At 45.5% G+C, this 22,718-nt stretch overlaps 1 protein-coding gene across 1 annotated transcript; it reads right to left on the bottom strand.

Annotated features, from left to right (window-relative positions):
- Positions 1 to 6,846: 6,846 nt before the first annotated feature.
- LOC104693814 (cytochrome P450 20A1) lies at positions 6,847 to 22,715 on the bottom strand. Its single transcript, XM_039555078.1, has 13 exons — positions 22,588 to 22,715; positions 21,923 to 21,972; positions 21,671 to 21,837; positions 16,586 to 16,731; positions 15,757 to 15,924; positions 15,000 to 15,078; positions 13,309 to 13,424; positions 12,829 to 12,883; positions 11,275 to 11,395; positions 10,328 to 10,439; positions 9,642 to 9,706; positions 7,758 to 7,847; positions 6,847 to 7,588 (listed from the first exon to the last, which is right to left on the bottom strand). The coding sequence occupies exons 1-13, from the start codon at positions 22,657 to 22,659 to the stop codon at positions 7,438 to 7,440; spliced, it is 1,392 nt and encodes a 463-aa protein (XP_039411012.1). The 5' UTR covers positions 22,660 to 22,715; the 3' UTR covers positions 6,847 to 7,437.
- Positions 22,716 to 22,718: the final 3 nt, after the last annotated feature.

Here is a 22,718-nt window from a genome sequence, read left to right as displayed (position 1 = left end):
TTTCCTTTTTCTTTGCATTATGGCAATACTAGACTTACAAAGACATCTAAGCGTTTAAATAGTCAAGTAGGTGCTTGACTCTTTGGGAGTATTCAAAATCCAAATACCTAACAGATCCAAAAATTTGGGTTCCAACAACCGAAAGCCACAACTAGAATTTCAGTGCAGCTGTGCTACGCCAATATATTGGATAGTCAATGGTATTCCATGCAATTGTACAGCATAAATAACAGTCACGCAAAGGTTTGCAGAACCAGGCCCATGGCTGAGGTTAATTTAGAGCATTCTGTTAACAAGCAGTCAATCTGCTCCTTCCTTTTAGATCACTACCATCAAATCCAGGTGCAGGGTTTGTCAAATTTAGTATGAGTTCTGCAACAGCAGAACTAAGTGCTCTCTCTGCTCCCAAATATCTTGCTTACCAATGAATGTGGGGCAGCTGCAACCACTAGTTTCCCGTGATATGTGACAGTGTATTCTTGCAGGCATCCCTGCCGGCCCCTGTTGACTCACATTGGCTCAGTCCTCTCCTCCCAAGGCACCTTTCTCCCCATTCAGACTGCTGGAAGAGCTTGCAAAAGCAGGACAGTCACCTCACAAAGCCAGGGCACGTTCAGAAACAAATCTGCCGCACCCTTATCCCCAAGCAGGACTGTTGCAGGGGATAGCCGAACTGCCAGCAGGCAAGGCCACTGGGCCTGGAAACGGCATTTGTGGAAGCTGAGAGCCATGTAAGAGCACCCGTCCATGGTGCCACAGGGCAGCGTCTGTCACTCCCTGCGCAGCAGTGACCCGGCCCCAGCTGCCCCCGAGCCCCGCCGGCCCCCGGCTGGCTGACACCCACCAGGAACCCGGCAGGAGGCAGCTCCCGGCACACCGGCACTGACGGCTGCGGAGCAGGGACTGACGCTGCTGCATTCGTGTGATGTAGGGATGGCAGAGCTCCTGCCTCTCCAGAAGCTCAGCTGCAAGGCACGTTCACGGAGCGAAGCATCGGAGTGTGGCACAAAATACCACAGTGGCCTTAAAGGAAGAGACGGAATAAACGTGATACCTGTCATCAGTAACTCACACCTAACAAGCCCTACATGAGTATGGCAGTTGCTTTTCAGTCCAAGAAACTATAAAAGCCAGAGTATGCGTTTTCATGTTAGTGCTGACATCAGGGCATTGCATTATTTACAGAATTAGGAACAATATATCTGACCACAGTGAATCTGATAGAGCATCCAACAGTGGCATAAGTGCAGCTTTTTTCCATGCTGCTGGTAGGTTTTATCAATGAAGATGTAGGGAAGTTGACAAGTCATCTTAGCTAGATCTGAGCCTTGCTTATTTTGTATCAGGTCTTGGCCAATGTGAAACAGTGCTGCCCAGTGCCAATTTCCACAGTCTGGCCAGTATGAATTTTGCTTTTTTAGACACCCTTATCTGCATCCTCTCCCTCCCACCAAAAGATAAATGGCCAAATATGACTTACTTTTTCCCCCTTATTATTCCAATAGATTTTTGTTCCTTTCCTGAATTCATGGCCTAGGGAAGTTTGGTCAGGAAAAGAGCCTTAATGGGTGAATTGTACCTTCTGTTTTCTTTACGACTATTCATTCCCTCCCAGTCTCCCCTCCCCAGGGTTTCTGAGCACAAAGTCCTTGAAGGAATCATTTGGTCTATTGCTGAAACACAAGCCCTGAGCTAGCAGGTACACAGCACTGCTGGAGTATCTTGTTCCATCAGTTAAATTAAAAGAACTGAATCCAGTTGATGGCTGGGCTCACCAAGCTCTCTTTTAGAGAGGATACCCAGGGCCTTCTGCTGTAAAGCTCTGAAGGGGAAGATGATCACTTTATCCTTGCTGCAGTGTCTGAGTCACCACTGAATTGGAAGCAACTGTTAAAAAAAAGAAAAAAAAGCCTTTTTTTGGTGAGACTTCAAAGTTGGCAGCCAAGCAGGCATAGCATTGGATGTGCCAGGCTCGTGACAGAGCTGACCTGCCTGGATGCCAGCAGGGAGGTGGGAGCAGAGCGTGCCAGTGCCCGTGAGTTGCTCTGCACTGCAGAGACTGGAGCAGAGAAACTTCCGAGACCTTCAGAGGTGGCCCCAGCACTGATACCCCGTATCAAGAGCAAATATTTCCTGCATAATAGTGTCACTGGAGCATCACTTGTCCACATACGGGGATGTTTCACTGTCATCGAAGTAACCAAGACACTCACCAGGGACATCTTTTAGCTGGTTTCTCTGCCCTTTCAGTTCTGCATCCTCTCCTCTTTGGCCAAGGCAAAAGGCCTCAGCAACCTCATCACTACTACTATCACTTAACTGTACATCAATTAAAATTAAGATTTCGTGCCAAGTTACACTAGTTTTAATGTAAAATCCTGCAAGATTTGTCCTTGTGACTTTTAACTGGTCTAGCACTGATTTATTTGAACTACTTTTCCCATTAAAGAGATGATCAAGTGCTTGCACCAAAGATGTTGGAGCAGATATAGAACTATGACTGATGCTTCCTTCCTCCTGGAAGCAAGGCTTTCTTTACAGGAGCATTAAGATCATAGAAATTGCACATATTTCATTTATCTTGAGAGCAGGATCCTCTGTAAAAGAAACTGGAATGACCTGAAAAGTAGGGGGATAAATTCTTTCCACTCCAGCCCTCCCCCAAATCTTTTTGTGGGAAACACAACTGTGTTTTTGATGCTAAAATTCACAGATTTAAAAATACTTATCTTCAAGGAATGTTGCCATGGAAACCTTTACCGTGTCTCCTTCCCCACCCTCCCTATGTGAAGAACATTTTCTTCATCTTTTTTTTTCCCGTATGTGGTAGTTCCTCTTCTCCGTCTGCTACCACCAAAACCCTGGCATTGAATTCTAAGAGATGCCAAACAGGCCTTTTGTTTAGTTGAAAAGTCACTGCTATAAACCACTCCTGAGCTGAACTACAAAGAGGTGCCAAGATGGGTTCATACTCTCAGGCTCCAGAGAAGGATGTCTGGAGTATTTTCTAGCAGTTCTTGCTTTGGACAAGTGGAAAGAAGCAACAAGAGCTGCCATGGTCATTAAAAAAGTTTCACTTCCTGGTACCATAACCCACAAGTGATGGATATTTTCCTTTATGCTTTCCTGAAGGTACTGCTCTACCCCATTTCTTTTGCCCCAAAGCCACAAGAGGATCTGAGCACAAAAAGGAAGTCAGTGAGCTACAGGCTTCCCTGTGCGGATCAGGACGTATCTATATCCAGAGGTCAGTGTCAGGGAGCCCCTTCAGTAGCATGAAGAGACCCCTTGGGCAGGTGATACCTGGCCCCCCTGAGGGGCGAGGCTGTACAGACATCTCCTGCTGTCGGTGGGGAACATGTCACAGACAGAAGGCAACATGCTGACCTGTGAGTTAAGCAGTACCAAATGTTCATGAGCAAACTATGCAGGAGAGAGTGTTTTCCCAAGTTGTATTGCCAGCAGCCCCAGGTTCATGTAACTGCACAGCTAGTGGGGGAGCTGGCCCAACAGCTGCCCAAGGGACTTTAGATCAGCAAACATCCACCCTGCCCGATAACCAATGCTTACTTTTGCAGCAAGTAGGACAGAAATTGCCAAGACCATCCTTTCCATGTAACAATGGAAAATAAAAGATGCAGCCCTAAACTCTGTGGTGCATGCCACAGCCACTACCAGCAAGTCCTTAAACTGCTGGAAACAGAAGGATATTACTAATTTGCAATGGCGCTTCTATATGTAGCCCATGGTAATTAAAATGTAGAGATAACAGCATTCATAGATATTTTGGAGGTAATGGGAAGCTACATGAGTAAACTGCTCTGCTCAGAGTTGTTAACAACTGCCTCACCAGTTGCCACCAGGACAAGGGGCAAAGTAAAAGGCTTTGCCAGCCATAATGAGTCATGACACTGCATTAGCAATGGCCTGGCTGCTCCCACCACCTGTGCTGCCTGCCTGTTTCGGAGGGCAACAGGTTGCACAGGCACACAGATCACACACTTGGCCTCTCACCTTTCGTGAGTTTGCAGCTCTCTGTAGGAACTTGTCCTACAGTAAGAGCCTAAGGAATGAAATGACAGCTTTTCTGTGTGCTTTTCAAAACCATCCTGTCAAATTTGTGAAGCAGCTTGCTGGTGTAGAACAGGAATATGAAGCATAAAAAGCAACAGTTCCCTATATTATAGAAGCAACCTCCCCCTCTTGGCTTTCTTCCTAGACTAAGACTTTTTTTCCACAGGTTGCCCATATCCCCACATTACAGGCAGAAGGCATCTCTGGACTTTAGATGTGTCCTTAGTGTGTGGGTCTGAGCAGCACTGACAACCCCCTGTCCTCCGCTGACTGGACTCCTGAGATGGCTTATCTGCATCAGTGCAGGCGCTGACTCAGGCTTTTGCCCAGGCTGGCATCAACAGCGCTGTGGCTTTGACTGCAATCTTGTGACATGGCTAGCATACACTCCCTATCCCAGTCATCTTCTTTTTTCCTCACAAAATTTGCAGGAATGCAACAGTGTAGAGAATTCAAATCCCTGTCAAATGCAGCTGATTTGACCCAAGGGCTCAGAAGCTAGTTCTTGTGAGAAAAGGGAGAATGGCCAAAAAAGAATGGGAAGGGTGCACACCCTATGAATACAAGTCTTCCTTAGGAAACCAGGCCAAACAAGAACCAGCAACAGTGCATGCCAGACAAGGGGGGAAGGCAGAAATGGGAGAAAACTGATATTGCAATCTTCAAAACAAAATAGATTAAAACTTCCTAAGAAAGCTCCATTCCATGAACATTCCCATACAAAAAACAAGAGTTTGCTGCACAAGGATCCACAGCTGGGCTGATGAGTGTTGCACTACATCACCATAGTTGGGCTATCTGAAGTGACTGACACACATAGAGCAAGGAATGGAAACCTACAGACTTCAGCAAACAATGTGACCTCAGTGTCACTCCCAGCAGTGCATTAGGAATGCCTGAGAGTGCCTTACCCCCCTCCTTTCCCTCCATGCTCAACACATTTCCTTAACTGATGAGTCAGGGTGTTTTTTTGACAGCAGTTTTGAGCAAACACGAACTAATCACTGGCTTTCTCCAGCACACTGGGCCACATTCTTCTCCTGTATCAGTCATGGACTCCTGTAGTGTGCTTGATCACTGGCCTGGACTGAGTACAGCCTACAGGTGCAGGCTAGTGGAAAATTCCTAACAAATTACATGGAATCACTCCCATTTTTGATTCCTGTAACTGGGGAAGGGGCTGTTGCAAGGCAGTTGGCTTGATCAGCCCCAGCAAGTAACACAAATCTGGACAATTCTCTTGGGAAGCTTTTCTAGTGTTTGAAAGCTTCACTCCTATGACACAGCTACAAGAAAGTAGATCTTCATCACTCAATTATATTCCTTGTTCAGTTCCTAGCAGGGACAATGCTATCCTACCATATTTTCCCAAGAAGGCAATAACTTAGCCTTTGTTTTGTCTCCTCTGCACACCAGGGATGCTTTAAAATAAAATTCTTTACCACGCTGGTTTCTCCAGAAAGTTTAGGAAACATCTGCAACCTTCAAGAAAAATAGGCCTCTTTGCATAAGCAGTGAAGCAAAGCCTAACATGAATTGCCATCTGGGGACATGACCAACCTTTAGTTAAGTGGAGGTCAGACTAGCAAGAGCTTTCTTGCAGTTCATTATAAAAATCAATGCAAGAGAGTCAGGAAGCTGAACTGCACAACCCTCCTTTTTCTGCCCAACATCTCTGTATCACTCTACCCCAACAGAAGCTACACTGGGGGGCATCTGAATCTCTACAGTTCCACCAAAAGCAGAGCTGACACGTTAAACCCAAAAGCAGACTTTTCCTTTGTCTGGTGCCCATAGAGGCTGGCATCAGCTGTTAACCCCGTAAGAGCTGACAGGTTTGCATTCAGGCTGGCACACCTCAGACAAGAGCAAAAACATTTTTAAAAGAGCAGCAGATTTCCTGACCTGGAAGGTACCAGAGAAAATACCAGTGTCTGCAGAAATGAGAACTGCAGTTACCAGTTACGTGTACTCTCTCTGCACAAGCAGTAAAAAATAGCTCTAATGGGAGGCACACACTCCTGGCCTGCTCTGTGGTGTACTGGGAGCTGTGTGCAACTTAAGCAGACACAGGTGCAGGCTGAGAAACCCCTCACCTACCACCACACAGCTGCTGGGTGGGAAGGGGGCTAGGAGAGCTAACAAAGAAGTCAGGGGTATGGAGGAAAGGCTTATAAAGATCAGATAAAGGGTGATCCTATGTAAGAGAAAGAAGGGAGAAACATAACGTGAACAGTAAGTCAGATGGCAATTACTCCAGTGGCATGATGGGGTAGGAGGTTCCTGCCTTGCAAACCTCCGTGGGGCTCTGAATAGAGCTGTCCTGTGATTGGCAAAAAAGAAAGGAAGAAGCAGGAAAAAGCATGTGAATATGCAGTATTCGATGCTTCTTTGGCTGGCACACATTTTGGAAGAGGAAAAGGATTCTTTGAAAGGCTTTTAAGTTATTAAGTACAACATTAATCTAGAGCCCTATAAAATCAGCACTCTCCCTTTCCAGTATTTGCATGACCAGTCTCATGCTGACCCAGTGCTGAATAAATTGCAAGCATCTGTCAATCTCTGTTGTTGATTAGATTAGACACTGCCCTCAGAATTGTCAGGATAGAGACTCTCTTTCTTGGGGCTTTGTTCTGTGGTTTTATTTCATTTCATTATATTATTACTGATGCTTCTGTTTTCTCAGGGGCCAAACCAGTTTTATTCCTCTTGGTTTACTAGCATTTCTCAGTCATCCTTTTTCTTGTAACCCCACAGCATGGCAAGATTACACAGCAAGAGAACTGGTGGTGCAATTCCCACCCCACTTTATTTCTCTCTCACACTCACACATACTTCTCACAGGATATATCTGCTCTTCTTGACAGATATAGCTCAAGGGAAGGAAAGACACTTTGAATAAAAATACCTATATAGAGAGAAAGGCTTTGTCCTTCTGTTTCCAAGGTCTTATTTAGCTAGGATCCAGGAAGAAGCATTCCACTGGATAAGAGGGGCACTCCTACTCAGCTCTGGCTGCTATTGGAAAGAGGCTGGATTAACCAGAGCTCTGGTCTTTGACTAGCTGACACCCAGTAGTTCATACATACACCACTGCAAGGTTTTGTTGCTTCCTTTGCAAAGGTTTGGCCAAAGATCCAAAAGCAAATATAAAAAAGACATACATATTCAATCTACTTTAATATGACTATGGTTGAATTAGAAAAAGTACCCAAGGTAGGCATGAGGTTAAGAATGTGGAAGGTAAAAAAATCTGGATATAAAATTCCTTGGCTAAGTAAACATGGTGCCAGTATGATTCTCGTTAAGACCCTTGCTCAGAACTTCACTGCTGGCACTTTCAACCCTTTGTTTTGCTTGCTCTTAGCTTCTCTTAGACACCGTTATCCAGGCTTCCTCCTTTGGTGAGGTTACCAGCTCATATTTTGTCTCCATGACTTGTCCTTTCACGGGGTGGAGATACAGTTTCCTTACCAGGACACTCAGCAGAACTGTGGCCACCATATAGGCAAACCTGAGGGAAGAATCAAGAGAAAAAAAGAAGAACCTTGCTATACTGTAAATTTCCCAAAGGACAACAGCCAGCTTGGACAGGTTGTCCCAGCAGTAACACCAAGATGCTGCAAGCACCTTCTCTCCTGTCTGCCACAGACACTCACTAAGACCTCCTTCCCCATGCTCACCTCAACTCTGGGCACTCCTGGCTTCCTGAGAAACCCAACAAGGAGAGGTTTTTCATGGCTGATTCCTCATTGAATCTCTCTGGGTCAAACCTATAAGAGGCAAAACACATTAAGGCTTTCTGATCAGGCACAGCATCCTCTCCCCAGAAACATGCACACACACACACACACACAAGTGAAAAACTGGAAATGAAATACAGAATCTCACTAATTTGTTCTCTCTGGGTCATTCCACAGAAATGTACAAAGGCAATTGTGCATTCATTCCATCCATGTTCCCAGCTGGTCAGCTGTGTCCCATCTTGGTCAAAATGCTGACAAACTGAGGTAGTGTGAGACAGGGCTGGAACTAATATGAAGTACACAGCTGAGCTGATGCTGTTACCTGCCCTCTATTCCTCTCCAGAGCACATGCAATCTCATTTGTCTCTTCTTTCTCTCTCTCCCCCTCTGAGTCCCTTCCTTTTTCACTTCCAGAAATACTTCCCTTTTCTCCTTACCCCTCACCCTTCTCTTCAAGCAGCTGGTGTGTGTATGTGTATGTGCTGAGGGGGGGGGAAGCCAGTGACTCATTCAAGTGAGAAAAGTGGTTTCCAGCTTTAGGATGGTAGAGGCTGTGAGAAAACTATTATCCAGGGCTGGCATGAGTTAAAACAAGGGAAATGAATAAAATATCATTCAATTTAAATATTAAAAATACCCTGGCCCCAAACAGAAAATTTCATGGACAGAAAACAGTTCTTTCAAATCTTTCTGCTAAATACTTCAAGCCTTTGTTTCCCTGCTTAAACATCCAAGCTTTGCTTCTAACAAGGTGAAAGGGCATGTGGGTGCTGATCCTTAGGAAAAGCAGCATCAAACTTACATTTCCCCTGAGTGGAAGTGCAAATTACAGATTTTGTAATAGGAGAGAAAATGCAGCTGCCTAGCAAAAAAGTAGGGAGGGCAAACAACCATGCACAGTGGTTTTATATAGTAGGTGGGTGAAAGGATCACACAGAGCTGGTCTCCTATCTCTGTCATGGAAATATTCATGTACCTCAAGCTAAACCTCGACCCCAGCCTTCCTGAAACAAACACACAGTGTTCACAGCAGTCCTCACTGTTGCTCCCATGAGGCCTCAGCAAACCTAAACACAGTCATGACCTATCTTGAGAGGCAATCCCTACCAAGGTGCTCACAGACTGGTGCATCAATGCCTGACCCCTTTCGAAATTGCAGGAGAGGACAAGTGCTGTGATAAAGGCTCTATCATTTCTCCTAAATCTCAGCTGTCTGTTCTCTCTGTCTAGAATAACTGACCCACATTTTTTGTCAGCCCAAGTGAAGTAAATCAGATACAGGTTAATATTTGCCACCTGGAGGCCACAGGAAGCTACAGCAATTTTTTCTTTAACCTCCAAAACACTGGCCTAGATCCACTTCCATTTTCACAGACAGACAAAAATATTGAGGTAGCCTTTCCCTTCATCCTAAAAACCCAAAACTTCAGACTGACATTTCCTCCCTTGCATCATTGTTTCATGATGACAAGCAGTGATTCCAAAGCCATTTATGTCACTGTTTCACAGAAAACCTTCAACAGAAGTTCCCAGCATTAGCCAGGGAAGCTCTGTGTATGTGCACAAAAAAGTTTTTACTAAACCCTAATACATACATGCACACACACAGACTGGAGCATGGGAGGAGCCTGACTTTAACTGCCCCAAAACCATGCCCATGGAGACAAATAAAGTCAGACCTTCATAAACAGATTTTCTTACAGACTCTCTTTCATCTCCAGAATCTGCTTAAGGCAGGCCCTGCAGCACAAAAGGCTGTGCTGTAAGATCTAATTTAAGAAAGCAAAGGAATTAGTTGCAATAAAAGTCGATGCTACATACTTGTATGGTGATGGCCAAGATGAACTATCCTGCAGCATCACACCAAGGGCATAGAGCACAAGTGTCTGCAAAGAGAATTACACCAAGTCAATGCAGGAGGAAATGCACAATTAAAGACACCTCTCAACAGCTCTGCTGGATGATGATTATTCTGTAGACTACTCATATTTAGGTGGATTTAAAAGTCAATTATGATGTATTCATCTACAAATTTTCATAATCCATGCCCAGATGTTAGGATTTTAACTTCTAAGAATCATGCTGCAATTGTTGGTGGTTACAGAGGGTGTGACCCCATTTCTCTACGCTGGCTGGGATGATTGTATGGACTACTTTATTCTCTGGAATGGAAAGTGATACGATGAGTGATATGATGAGGTCTGAAACAATGCTCTTTCATGCATAACTGAGCCCATGGGCTGCTTCAAAAGCTTACTCATCCCTGGTGGACCCAGAAGCAGAAGCAAATCTGCTCAGCAAGAGAACGTGAATTTGCAGAGCCTCTCCTGCAGAGGAACTGCAGGCAAACTTTGAGCTTAACTGTACTTTCAGATGACAGTGCACCTGCTCAGGTTCAGTGTCAGAAGAAATGGTCTTCCTGCCTCACCCCTTGTCTGGAAGAAGAGGAAACAGCAAATTCCCCTACAGGAAAGGGGAGTGGCCTAGTGCTCCCAGCACTGCCCTACCTCTTTGGGGATAATATGTTGGTCGACTCTGCCCTCCAGCTCCTGCAGCTGTGCAGCAATGGGCGTGAGCTTTGCTGTCCGCACTGTCTCACACAGGACTTGCCGACAGTACCTGCAACCAGTAACTCTTGGTTAGTTTAACTCTCAGAGACAAGCTTGTCCACATCCATGTGGCAGCAAGCAGAGCTGAGTCAACTGTATTTAGAAGCACTTCTTTTTTTTTTCTGGCAAAGAGTCCCAACATCTTTGCATGAAGCATTAAATCTCATTAACAGCTTTTGGAGAAGGTTATCGGAATCCCTCCTCTTTCAGATTTTAAACCAAACTAAATCTGCTAAAATGCATAAACACGCCAGCCCTTCCCTGTACCACTCACCCATACAAGCAGCAGCAAGAAAACCACACACTCAGTATTCCCTTACTGAAACCCTAACACTAGTCCAAATACAAAATGCACCCAGTTGCACCAACATAACAAACATATGCACAAAACATAAAGGCATACTGTTGACCATTCATCATCACTAGTGGAACTTTGAAAAGAAGACTTGTCCATGCTTTCTCTCTGTCTATATCTAACCACGAAAATGACTGATTACTTCTACTTCTGGAAAACTAGGGCAGAAACCAAGCAAGACAGTAAGCAAAAATTTTGGCCTGGCAGCCAGGGCACTGATTCTGTGTTCTTCCTCTGCTGATGAACCTAAAGGGTTTCCCACAAACACCCTGAAGTGAGCACCTTGGTCCCTTTGTCTGGAGTGCCAGCAGACTCTCCCTGTGTTGCAAGTCATCTTGTGGTTTGATCACTTCCAGAAAGAAAAAAGGGACTATGTAGCTCCTGGATGCCTCTTCCTGGCCTGGTGTAGGCTAGGCATCAAACTCCATGGGAAATGCCTGTCCCCACCACATGACACAGCCTTCCTCTGCATTCCTTCTATAGGACCCACCTGAGCTGCTCAATTTTCTCATGTGTAATTGGTCCCTTTCCCAGAACACGGTCCATCTCCTTGTAGAGATTCTGCTGAATATCTTCTGATGTTGTCAGGAAATAGACTGCCCAGGTACACACTGGGGAAGGAATCAATACAACACTGAACCCAGAAAATTAAATCTTTTACAAATGGCATTCACTTTTCTTACTTCCAGTTTTCAACATTACTTTTTGACCTAAAAAAAGAGGTGATCTCTGTTCACAGCAGGCTGTGCTGATTCTGTATTCAGTGGCAGGAACAGAGGCTGAACTCCTGTGTAACAAGAGGCCTTGCAAGCTAAAATTCTCTTTCTGATGCTATGAGTAGCTTAGGGAGCTGTGCAGGACACTAAGGCATTCAGCCTCACAGCTCTGGGGCAGGGACCACATAGCCCAACAAACCCTGGGGAATGAGGGTTATTACACCAACCATGCAAATGAAAGGCTGGTTTGTTCAAAGCTTTAGAAAATTCCCTTATTTGGGGGGCTTCCCTAGCACATCTCAGGCAAGTGCTCCAGACAGCCAGTGCCTGGGGCTCCTGAACGGAGCTCTCTGCAGAGGCTGGCCAGCACTTGTCCCCCTACATCCGTTTTTTGAGGTACTTGAGATATCTTCAATAGCAGGGTGAGGAAAAAACCTTGCATAAGAAATAAGTGTGTAGGATGCAGTTTCCCTAAAGCTACAAGGAAACGTTTCTAGCTCTCAAAAATGTCTATTCATGAGAACTATGTGGAATCTTGGACTTGATGATCCTTGTGGGTCCCTTCCAACTCAGAATATTCTGTGGTTTTGTGATCCCATGAATCCATGTGGATTCAAGCCCCTTCAAATGACAGTCTTTCTGGAGTACTTGGAGAGGATATTCTCTGCAGAGAGTATTACCATAGTTGTCTGATTTACTTCCCACATTCTTTAACACCTAGATGCATCTTGGAGGTTTTCTTTGGAGTCCCAGTCCCACTGGTTGAGACACAGGGCAAGATAATCATCCCTTTATCATAATGTATTTTACACAGCTTCAGGTTGTATTTTTATTTGTTTGGGGTTTTTTTCATAATTTTTGCACAAATCCCAGAGTAGCTTCTTTGAAAGTTCTCCATACATAGAACATACCTATCCTCCAGAAATTCAAAGCACCCAGACAGATTCTAGCACTCTAATTTTTTTCCTGTGTGCCAGACCCTATTTTATAACATGATTTTTGTGGCTTATATATTTTGGTTTTTTTCATCAAATTTATCATCAGTTGTCTGGGGTTAAGAATGCAAGCAAAAAGCAATGGGGAGAAATTCTAAGGTTCACCAAAAGACTGGAAAGGTTGTCAAACACATCTTAGGTTCAGCTCACTAACTGTGAGGCTGTGTCAACAGTCTGATGCAAAAATTAGCTTCTTCTGTATGTATGTAGTTCAGGAGAAAGAGAATGATGAATACAATATTTTATTAGCCTACAGTAAGTCTCAAGTCATCACACACAGTTTTTGGCAGTTGAGTGTAAGGATGGGAAGTTACCTACAGTTACTGTACTTACAGTTAGCAGTGATTACACATCCTGCCAAGGAGAAAATCATTGTATCTTCCAGAATCTAGGAAAGAAAATCTACTTCAGAGAATGAAGCTCATAAGACTGTAAAGAGAAAGAAGAAGTGGCACACTCTCCACTCGAGCACATTAAATCCCTTTAGTGCATAGAGCAGGAAATACATCTAGAAGACATGGACTGAACTCTCTATAGAACTTCCACTGGAATTGCACGAGACATGCTTCATATTAGCATACTTCTGGTTTATAAAAATAGCTATGAAACAGTGGCAAGGAAATCTACCAAAGTCTAATGCAATCAAACACTGGAAAAAAAGTGTTTGAGTGGAAAAAAAGAACTAGAAGCCCTGCTTTTGTAAAGAATCTAAGCTAAGATGCCAGAATTTACATTAATCAAAGGCTACAATGTAATGAATTGCCCATCTGACAAAACTCCTGTACTGTGTAAAGAGGCAACAGCTGCACAGACCTGCTGGTCACTCAGGCTCCCCTGCAGCAAGGTGTCTATAAAGACATGCCTGTTGAATGATCTGCCTCGACGCTCCTTTGTAACCTTCCTCAAGATGGATTCCATCTCCACCAGAGCTTTGCAAGAAAAAAAAGAAATGTTTATTTTAAAACCTGGTCATCCTGGTGCTGCAGAGAAGCAAATCCATCTCCCCGAGCAGATTTTCAGACCAGCTGTCCCTGCTGGGCTCACTTACAGAAGCAGCCTCTGTTACATGTTACTGTCAATTTGGAAGGCAGTATCCCCAATTTAGCAGAAAATGCAGGAACAAAATAACACAGGTTGCCTACAAAAAGCCATCCTTACAAGTATAACCAAGGTGTAAGTCAAATAACACTGTCAAACCATCAGAGAATGTATTTCATCAGCTCCCACGAAAACAGGTACGAGCCACATAACACTGATTACATGACCTGCCGAGTTACTACAGCACCTCTGCGGCTCCACCGATGGAGCCCCTTTTGCCAGGGGTTCTGCAGGCACGGTGCAAGAGGATGGCTCTGTGCTGAAGAGCCTGCAGAGACCGAGACAGGAATGGGGGGAAGTGGGGGAGGGTATTGGCACAGAGTCCACACATCTGAAGATATGGGAGTGCCTAACTCCTGGTGACTGCTGTGGGAACCAAGGGGAGTTAGGGACCTAGATGCCACTGCCTGTCTGATTTAAATGACCTACTGAGGACTATCCAAGAAACACAGAGTGGAATTTGGGTCTGAAACGCCATTTACAAAGACCCAGTTCAGTTCCTTTGTCTTAGAACTACCTTCCTTCCTCCCATCTGCATAGGAAGGCCAGCAACACTCAAACACAAAGGCTCACTATGTGGAGTTTGTGAAATTGTGTCCTCATGCATCATCATACTACAGTTCAGGAACAGAGTGACCATGGGAGGAACCTGTCAGAAGCTGTCCTCGAGTTCTGAAACCCACAGAATCAGAAGTATAAGGAAGGAAACACGGTGTTTGGAGGATTTACAAGCAAATCTTTGGTTCCAGATACAATCTACTTTTGTTTAGCATCTTATCAGTCAATACTGAAATGGTTTAATTATTAACAACAAAAAAGATAGGATAACCTAAAATTAAAATAACTTACTATAAAATATATGAGAAACGAAAGTACTGCTGTAACAGACCTGAAAATCATGTTATCTTGTAAGAGCACGTCAGAGGCTATCACATGGAAGGTGTATCCAACAAAGCAGCACCTCTGTACTTGTGTCTTCCAGCCTGTGAGTGACTGTCTGGCAGTGCATCATTTGAATGCCCATACAGGCCAAATCAAGGGGCTCCATCTGTCTCCACCCAGCACAGCTGCTTGCCTCCAAGAGAGGTCAAAAATGGACACTAGGGAATGGAACAGGAAGGGAGGAAGCACACCCTGATTCTTCCCCTCTATCACTCTCCAGACAGGACAGACCTGGAACAAGAGTTCTAGTCCTACAACTTCTCACATAATGGCAGCTTGCCACTTAACTCCAAAACACTGATCTAGTGTGAGAGTTAGTATGACACATATGGTAGCTTATGGCATGATGAGCAACTCTGAAGAAAAGCCAAGACAACAGGGCAAATGACATGCTTTCACATGCTAGCTGACTCCTAAGTATTAATCAGAGTGGGAGGAAAACTGTAATTTTGGGAGAAACCTACCATCTTCATAGTGCTTCTTCCTAGTCATGTTTTTGTCAAGAGACCCATCCAAGAAACCTTTTCCAATCTCTGACCATATCTGGAAGAAGGACAGAGAGAACAGCACCATCACTCACCATAAGCTGAGACTGCTGGGACTATTCTGTTCTTCCCTACTCAGAAAAATGAAAACACCAAATAAAATTAAAGACTTCCTGTCAATATGGAACTGATCTTCTCTTTAGGACATTTAAGACACTATGTCTATGATAACTGGAATTAAGCTGAAATGAAACAACTGTAATTACACCTCTAGGGAAAAAGCTATGGGAATCTTAAATGGGAGATGGAACTGTTTCTTTCCCACCCTATCACCAGCATGTTTAATATCCCTACATGTGGATACAGTTTGAGATCTCCTCAGATTTTCCTTTCTCCACAATGTCACAGAGCCTTCAGAAGATCTTTGAAAAGGAGAAGTTCCACTGGCAGTCCCAACAGAGTTTAACTAACTTAGGTACCAAAGATCTCCCAGCTGCCACTGGGTCTGGGTTCCTGATCCCCATGGATCCTTTAGAAACACCTCAGACTAATGACAGCAGGATCAGCAGTAGGATCTGTCTAACAGTTTCAGCTTGGGACAAGTGAGGCGGAGCCCTCAAGCTCGTACTTTAAAGTCTCAGCAGCAGCCTGTGCTAAACTGTACATAGATACAAGCTCAGTGTTTTTAGTTTAGAAAAATTTAATAGGAGATTCCCTGGCTCTTTGGGACACTTACTGCATCATGGTGCCTGCGGAATCGGATGACTTCCCGGTCATCTTCAAAGCTGCTGCCCATAGCTGTCTGCGTGACAGACTTCATGGCAAAGCCCAGCATGTGCTGGCAGAGTGGCACATGTTGTGCCTCGGGGAGAGACAGCCATTTGGCCAGCAGCTCTTCTGACAGCTTCAGAGGGAATGAAACATTAGTTAGCAGTAATACCAGCAGTCTATTTACCAAACACACCCTGGATACATTCCCACCCAGTTCCTGAGGCAGGCCACACTTTCATGGCTATGGAATAAAGCTAAACTCTTTCCAGGGTTGCTTTCCATTGTTGAACAGTACCATTTTAGCCTCCAGTCTTCTGCTTCTTTCAAGGCTCTCCCCCAACAAGGCAACCCTATCATCCTCTCTTGTTCCCTCTGTCAGAAAAGAAACCTTAAACTTAAATACTAACAGCTCCAGAATAGGAAAACAGATCATATTCTGGCTGCTAGACTAAATCAACAGAACAGTTCTTCACCTGTTTGTGGCCCCAAAATCTGGTTCCTTGCTCCATCCTCCTGTCCTGGGAAACATATCTAGAATCCAGGTGTTCAAGTATTTTTAACTGCATCTGGTATCCTGGCATAAAAAGTAAGCAAGCTCAGCCCTTCCCCCCATCCACTGGAGCTAAGAGAAACCAAATATTCACACCATGAGAGGCAGAGGCTGTTTGCTATCTCAGATGCTTACAGCTCTAGCACTAATTTGCATGCAGGTCCTTTATCCTAGTGATCATTTTCACTAAACCTTCTCCTGTGAGCACACAGGCCTTCTCTGCTGTACAAAGCCCAATACACACCTTCTGGATGAGAGCAAAGTTACTTTGCAAGGACTTGGTCACACCATTCTCATACAGTTTTCTCCTCATGTGGCTCTCTCCTGTATCCCCGTTCAGGCTGGACTGGTACCTCAAGAGGGATTTCAGCATTGTCTCAAAGGGATCCACTGAAAGCAAACAGAGCAAATACCATTCAAAAGTCACACTACACAGGGCTGATGAAAACAGCAGCCTCTTTAATCGGGTACAGCTACTTCTGGGCAGTGAGCAAGGTGTGGCTCCTTCCCCTAGAACAGTCTCTTTGGGGTGTCAAGTTTCTCTTGCTCAGTGTGGGCTGGTACCTCATACAGTCTTTTTTCTGGGGCTGGTTGCCATCCTGTGATCAGCTCCCCCTGCAGAGCTTATTTGCTGGCTCTACCAAGTAACTCTTTAGTAACAATGCCTTCAGAGCTTGTTTCCCATTTGCCAGTTCCCAGCTGGTTGTGCCATCAACTTGGTGACAAGAGTGCGGCATGGTCCTTCCCCTTCTCCTCCAGCCTGACCTGCAGTCTCTTTAGCACTTTCCCCTTCACATTTGGTGTGCCCTCCTGCCCTGAACGTGGCTATGTACTCGGGACATATCAGCTCACATGACAGACTCAGCCAGAGGTTGCTGCACTCTTTCCCTTGCATCACACACCCAGGAAACCTTGTTTGAAACCTACTGCTCCTGCATGGTTTCTCTCAAATGCACTGAGTTCCCTGCTGACGAGCTCTTCCCACACTAGCACCTATCTGTCTGCCAGGGCTGCCTCCACCACAGAAGCTCTGAAGCTCCTACAGAAAACCGTACCCCACTAAGCTACAGAATGCTTTCTACTGCTAATCACCTTCTTTCAGTCTTCCATCCTTCCACACAGACACTTGCATCAGTCTACAAACTAGACAAAACCACGTAACTTCCATATCCATGACTCCTCCCTTCAGTTAGATTTTCAACTCTGAATTTCACCACCAAGGACCTCTATTTAATAAATTTGCTAAAGGATATTAGGTGTCAGTGCAACACTGCAACATGGCATATGTTTTTCCCTTTCTGTAAACCTTTTTGCATGTCTTGTCTAGGAACTGGCAGAGTGTTTAAGGAACTATTTGGAACTATTTGGAAGCAGCAATCAGGGTTTTCAAGAAGGATATTGTCACTGTTTATCACAGTCTGTTATTTCTCCCAGATGGAGAGTGAAACCACTGTGGCATCAGAAAACATCAAGGCTGAGCTAGACACATATGACTTTACCAGCTGTGGATGTATCTAGCACTCCCCACAGACACTGGGGCCTCATTATGCTACTAGGCAAACATACAAGAAGAGAAAATTCCCACCTGCAGAGGACTTACTACCTAAAGACATAAAAGCAGCTAACGAGGCCAGAGGCATGAATATGGTAATCTTTCCTAAATGTTTTTCTCGCACATCTCTTCCCTTCCAATGTTTTTAAGCTCTGCATCTCACCCTCTTTCCCACTTTGAATGACAAGGAGCATGAGCATGTGTCTTTTGGCAGAGCAGATGGTACCTGCGGCTCTCCACGTGGCGCGGGCTGTTATATGACTCTAGCTGCTGCTGACAATTCCTCCTCCAAGGTACTTTGTCATGGAGCGGCTGCTGCTATTCGTGCCACAGATCCCTGCTGACTAGCACTGGCACAGCCAGGCACAATACTGGGTAGCCAGGAAGACACATGGCAGGTGATAAAGCCCACACAAAAAATCCAGCAAGCAGAGGCATCTAGAGAGGCAGAGGCTGGAGGATGCTTAGAAGCAACACCTGCTGAAACTGCAAAGTTTTCCTGCTGCATATGAAAGAAAACTGCTGGATTAGCTATGGGCCCTGGGTTTTCTTCTCCCAGTGTCCCTAGTCGAAACTGGCAACCCCACAGCACCGATAACACACTCACTGTTGTGTGCTCAGGGCTGCAGAGCCCAGGCCGCCCTTTTGCTGAGGGCTGGCTCTGCCTCATGCTATTTGGGAAAGGGCTATTTCTGCACAGCTGTGGGAGGCTAGTGACTCCACAAGGCACAAACTGCCTCTGGAGAGAGCTCTGTTCTGCCAGCACTTGCACAGACTTCATCCTTCATCCTTGTCTTGAAAACATCTCTATGTTTTCATGGGTTTCGAGGTTTACATTTTCAGCCCTCCTAGTGAAACATATCAAAATTTTGACTGTTCTTTTCACTTACATAGAAATCTCCCCATCCCAAGAACCTCAGAGTGCTGTCCTGGACACCACTTGCAAGTAAATATAGAGAAAAGATCTGAGATCGAGCAGAACTGAACATCAGACATAGAAAGGACCTCCGAACCTGCAGAGTAAAATGCTCACAGAACAGCAATAAAGTCCTGCTCAGACAGGCCAGGACCCATAGCTCCATTTCCAGCATTCAGTGTGCTTCAGGTTCATTGCCCCAACACAAAAAGCAACACTGACTCAGGCAAGTTTTCCAAGTTGGTCTCTGAACCCACTGCTCCTGGCAATCCTGCTTCACATCCACATCCTTTGTAGGCCTGAACTGCTTCCCCAGAGCCACTCAGGGGAATCGCCAGTACCAGCTGCAAAGCTTTACTTCCTTTGAATTCTCCTTGCAAATTAATCTCAACTAAGCTTTAAGAGGCCATGAAAACATACCAATTTCAAACACTGCTTGAAGCCTAATGAAAAAGAGTCTCCTGGCATTGGAAATGTTAATAACTATGAATACAACTAGTCCAACTTCAAGGCTTTGATGAGAAATGCATTATCTGCACTTCTCTGTCTCCAAAAAGTTTGGCGATACCTGTGATACATGAGATGAGAGGAATCTTTGTATGACACTTGGAGCCAAACCCTGTATCTCAACCTTGGAAATCACCAGCAGGTATCCATGAAGATGGATGGTGGCCTCAGGCATGCCAGCTCACTGAGGAAGAGTCACATGGTATGGGTTTTGAAGTGGGGCTGAAGAGTCAGGAGTTGGCTATAATGCAGTTCACTGTGGGCTGTCTCCTGTCCTACAGCACTGTGTGCACAGAAGAAATAGGGGCAAGACCACGTCTCCAACAAAACTTCAAGCTGTCCAGAGCCACTTTGTGGCTGAGACCTACTAGAACCCCTATTCCCACTCACCAAGAAAGGGTACAGGAAGGGCTTTGCTACAGCTACTCAGCTACTACTGTTTATACCTCAATGCTTCAGGAAATATAACCCGTAAGATTCCTTGTGTCTAATAAAGTTTGAGCACTTCTGGCAAGCATCAATGCTAAAAGGAAAGCAGTGATACAACTAATATTGCTGCTTTTCCAGCTCTGAGATCATAAGAACCCTCCTTCTCAAGCCTGTTGTCTTTACAAGGACCCCCTTCAGCTGGGCTGAACACACCTTCCCTGGCTTCTCCTGCACAATAGGCTCCCCACTTCTCTGAGAGCAGCCTTTATTTGCACTTGCTTTATTCAAAATCATGCCTGAGCACAGAGGTCAGAGCCACACACAGGACTCCAGGTCTGACTCATGCTCATCTTGTGCAAAAGTCCTCTCTTTACAGAAAATCCATGACTTAACGTGTCCTTTTTTTTCCATGGCCATGTCATCCCACAGGCTATTTACACAGCCTGCTTTTTCTCCTCTCATTCCTGCTCCTGCTATCCCAGCCTTCAGAGATACCCATCTCACTCTGCTGCCCTGTGCTGACAAACGGTTCCAGCATAATGCCACCAGGACAGGATGCTAACATAAGATGGAGTATTTCACCTCCCCAACACTGCATTTCACTTTTCCAAGACAATCCAGCCTTGCTCCCTCCTTCATTTATCAGTGTCCAAGCAAATTCTGAACTGAATCCCTGACATAAACACAGTTCTGTCAGATTCCTTGTCTAAAAAGCTAATTATCAAAGTACAACATGCATTTCCCATTTATCCTCCATACTTAAAAAAATGTTTATTTTGGCATAGCAGGATACTAGGCTAGTCTATAGCTGCCTGGGTCACCTAATTTACTGCATTTAAGTCCAGGCACTGTATTTCCCTTTTTCCAGTACTCAGATCCTCCCAAATTCAGAACATTTTTGAGAAGCTGCCTGCACAAGTGCCTGTCACCACTTCTCTGAGCTCTGAGAAAGTGACTGCTTAATTTCCCCCAAACACACTTGAGAGCATCAGATCTTTCAGGGTGGTTTTCCACCTTCTGGAGTGTCATCGTTATCCACTGTGTCTTGCTGATCCTTGTTAACTCCCACTCCTTTCCCAGATTGTCACCATTTCTTTTTTTGATTCTGTCAGGCAACCGTACATGAAGCTCACCCCTCACGACCCCAGCATAAAGTGAGCCAAGATATCTGCCTGTGCCTAAAGACAGCCTGCAGGATCAGGTCAGAGGTGTGCACCCAGCACCCAGTCAACCCTGTAAGATGAAAACTGGGAAAGCAACAGATCAAACCAAACATCAACTGAGTTAACTTACTGAGTGTGATAACCTTAGGAAGCAAAATGCCCACCTAAGAGGCTTAGGCTGTAAATTAAAATACCCTCCCATGACTAAGATGATCAACTCAACTACCAGCACCACCAACCACTTCCAAAACTGGAAGATCATTAAAGGTTTTCAGCACAAAATTCTACATACCAAAGAAAAATGAAAGCTAAAGAACTGTTCCAAATAATAGTTTGAAAAACCTTCATGCTGAACCACACAAGGCAGTTATCACAAACTAGCAGAGCTGTTTTCAGACTTAATTTAGCAAAGTCTCCCCTCTTAAACTGTATTTCAAACTGCTTTTAAAATGTATGCCAAGTAGCTACAGGATGTTCACCTTCCTCTATCAAGTGACTAATGAGCATGATGCTTTCCATGAACATTTGCCTGTAGAGAGATGGTAAAAGACTCAAGCGTACTGATTTCTTGATGGCCACTGGACAGCAGTAACTCTTGGTCACTGATACTCAAGTCCAGTAAGCAGGACCAAAGTCATACCTGAACCACCACATCAGCTGCAAAGTCTCATCTTCTTTCAACTTAGAATGAAACCCCAGCTTCCTTTGATGCCCAGCAAGGCCAGAACAAATGGACTCAAAGACAACGTAGAAGACACTTACACAACCGGTTGGGGTTAACATGTTGTTTCAGGAGATCAATGGAGCCGAGGCTGACAACAAGACGCCTTCCAAACCAGAAGGAGACCAGTGGGCCATATTTCTCATGAAGGTTCACAAGAAACTCATGTAAACTGCTGCTGACAATGATATCTGGCAGGTTGCCATCCCTGAGAAACACAGAGGATATCTGGTCATGAACAGCATCCACTGCCAATGCTGAACTTGATCAGTGTAGAGACAGAAACCACTTACTTCTCATCAGTTGGAGCCAGCCCAGGGATACCTGATGCTTGCCTAGATGCCTAGAGTAAAGGGAAACACATCAATCTACATGAACTTCAGATTTTATACAAGTCCCACAGCTTTCTAGCAGGAGAGATGAATTTTCCACACCAATACTACTACACTACTTACAAACATTAAACAGAAGTTGGATATGCTACATCTGCAGGCTTTAAACCTGCTAAGCCGATAAACCTCAAGTGTGTGCCTAGTGCCACTGGCTAAACCAGGACTATTCATCTGGTTAGATGAAAGATGTCTGCGTAAAAATTTAAAGGGTCAGGTTTGCAGTGTAACATCTTACACACAGATTTGCCCTGGAGGCCTGCAAAAATGCCAGGCGAGCAGATCGCGCCTTTGGAAAGCGGGATTCCCTGCCTGAGCACGCAGAGCAGGAGTGCCGGGGCTGCGCCGTCCCGGGAACGCCCTGCCCGGCAGCTTCTCCTGCGGGCCTCTGCCACGTCCCGCCCGGGCCCGGGGCTCCGGGCCGGGGGCACCGCCCGAGCCCGGGGGCCGTGGGACGGGCCCGGGGCTGCCGCGGCCCCGCGGCCGCTCGCTCCCCGCCCGCCTGCACCGGGGGCCGGGCCGGGCCGGGCCGGGCCGTGCGCCCCCCGCCCCGCCGCCGGCAGCATTACCGGGTACAGGTAGAGCACGGCGCCCACGAGGATGAGCAGGAAAGTGACAGCGAAGATGGCGAAGTCCAGCATGGCCGAGCCGGGGCGGTGGAGCGGCTCGGCCCCACCCCGGGGCCGCCGGCGGGGCAGGA

This window comes from Corvus cornix, chromosome 7 (assembly GCF_000738735.6).
Source record: "Corvus cornix cornix isolate S_Up_H32 chromosome 7, ASM73873v5, whole genome shotgun sequence".
Lineage (NCBI taxonomy): Eukaryota > Metazoa > Chordata > Aves > Passeriformes > Corvidae > Corvus > Corvus cornix.
Note: the sequence above shows the minus strand (reverse complement) of the source record. Positions and strands in the feature narration are given on the sequence as shown.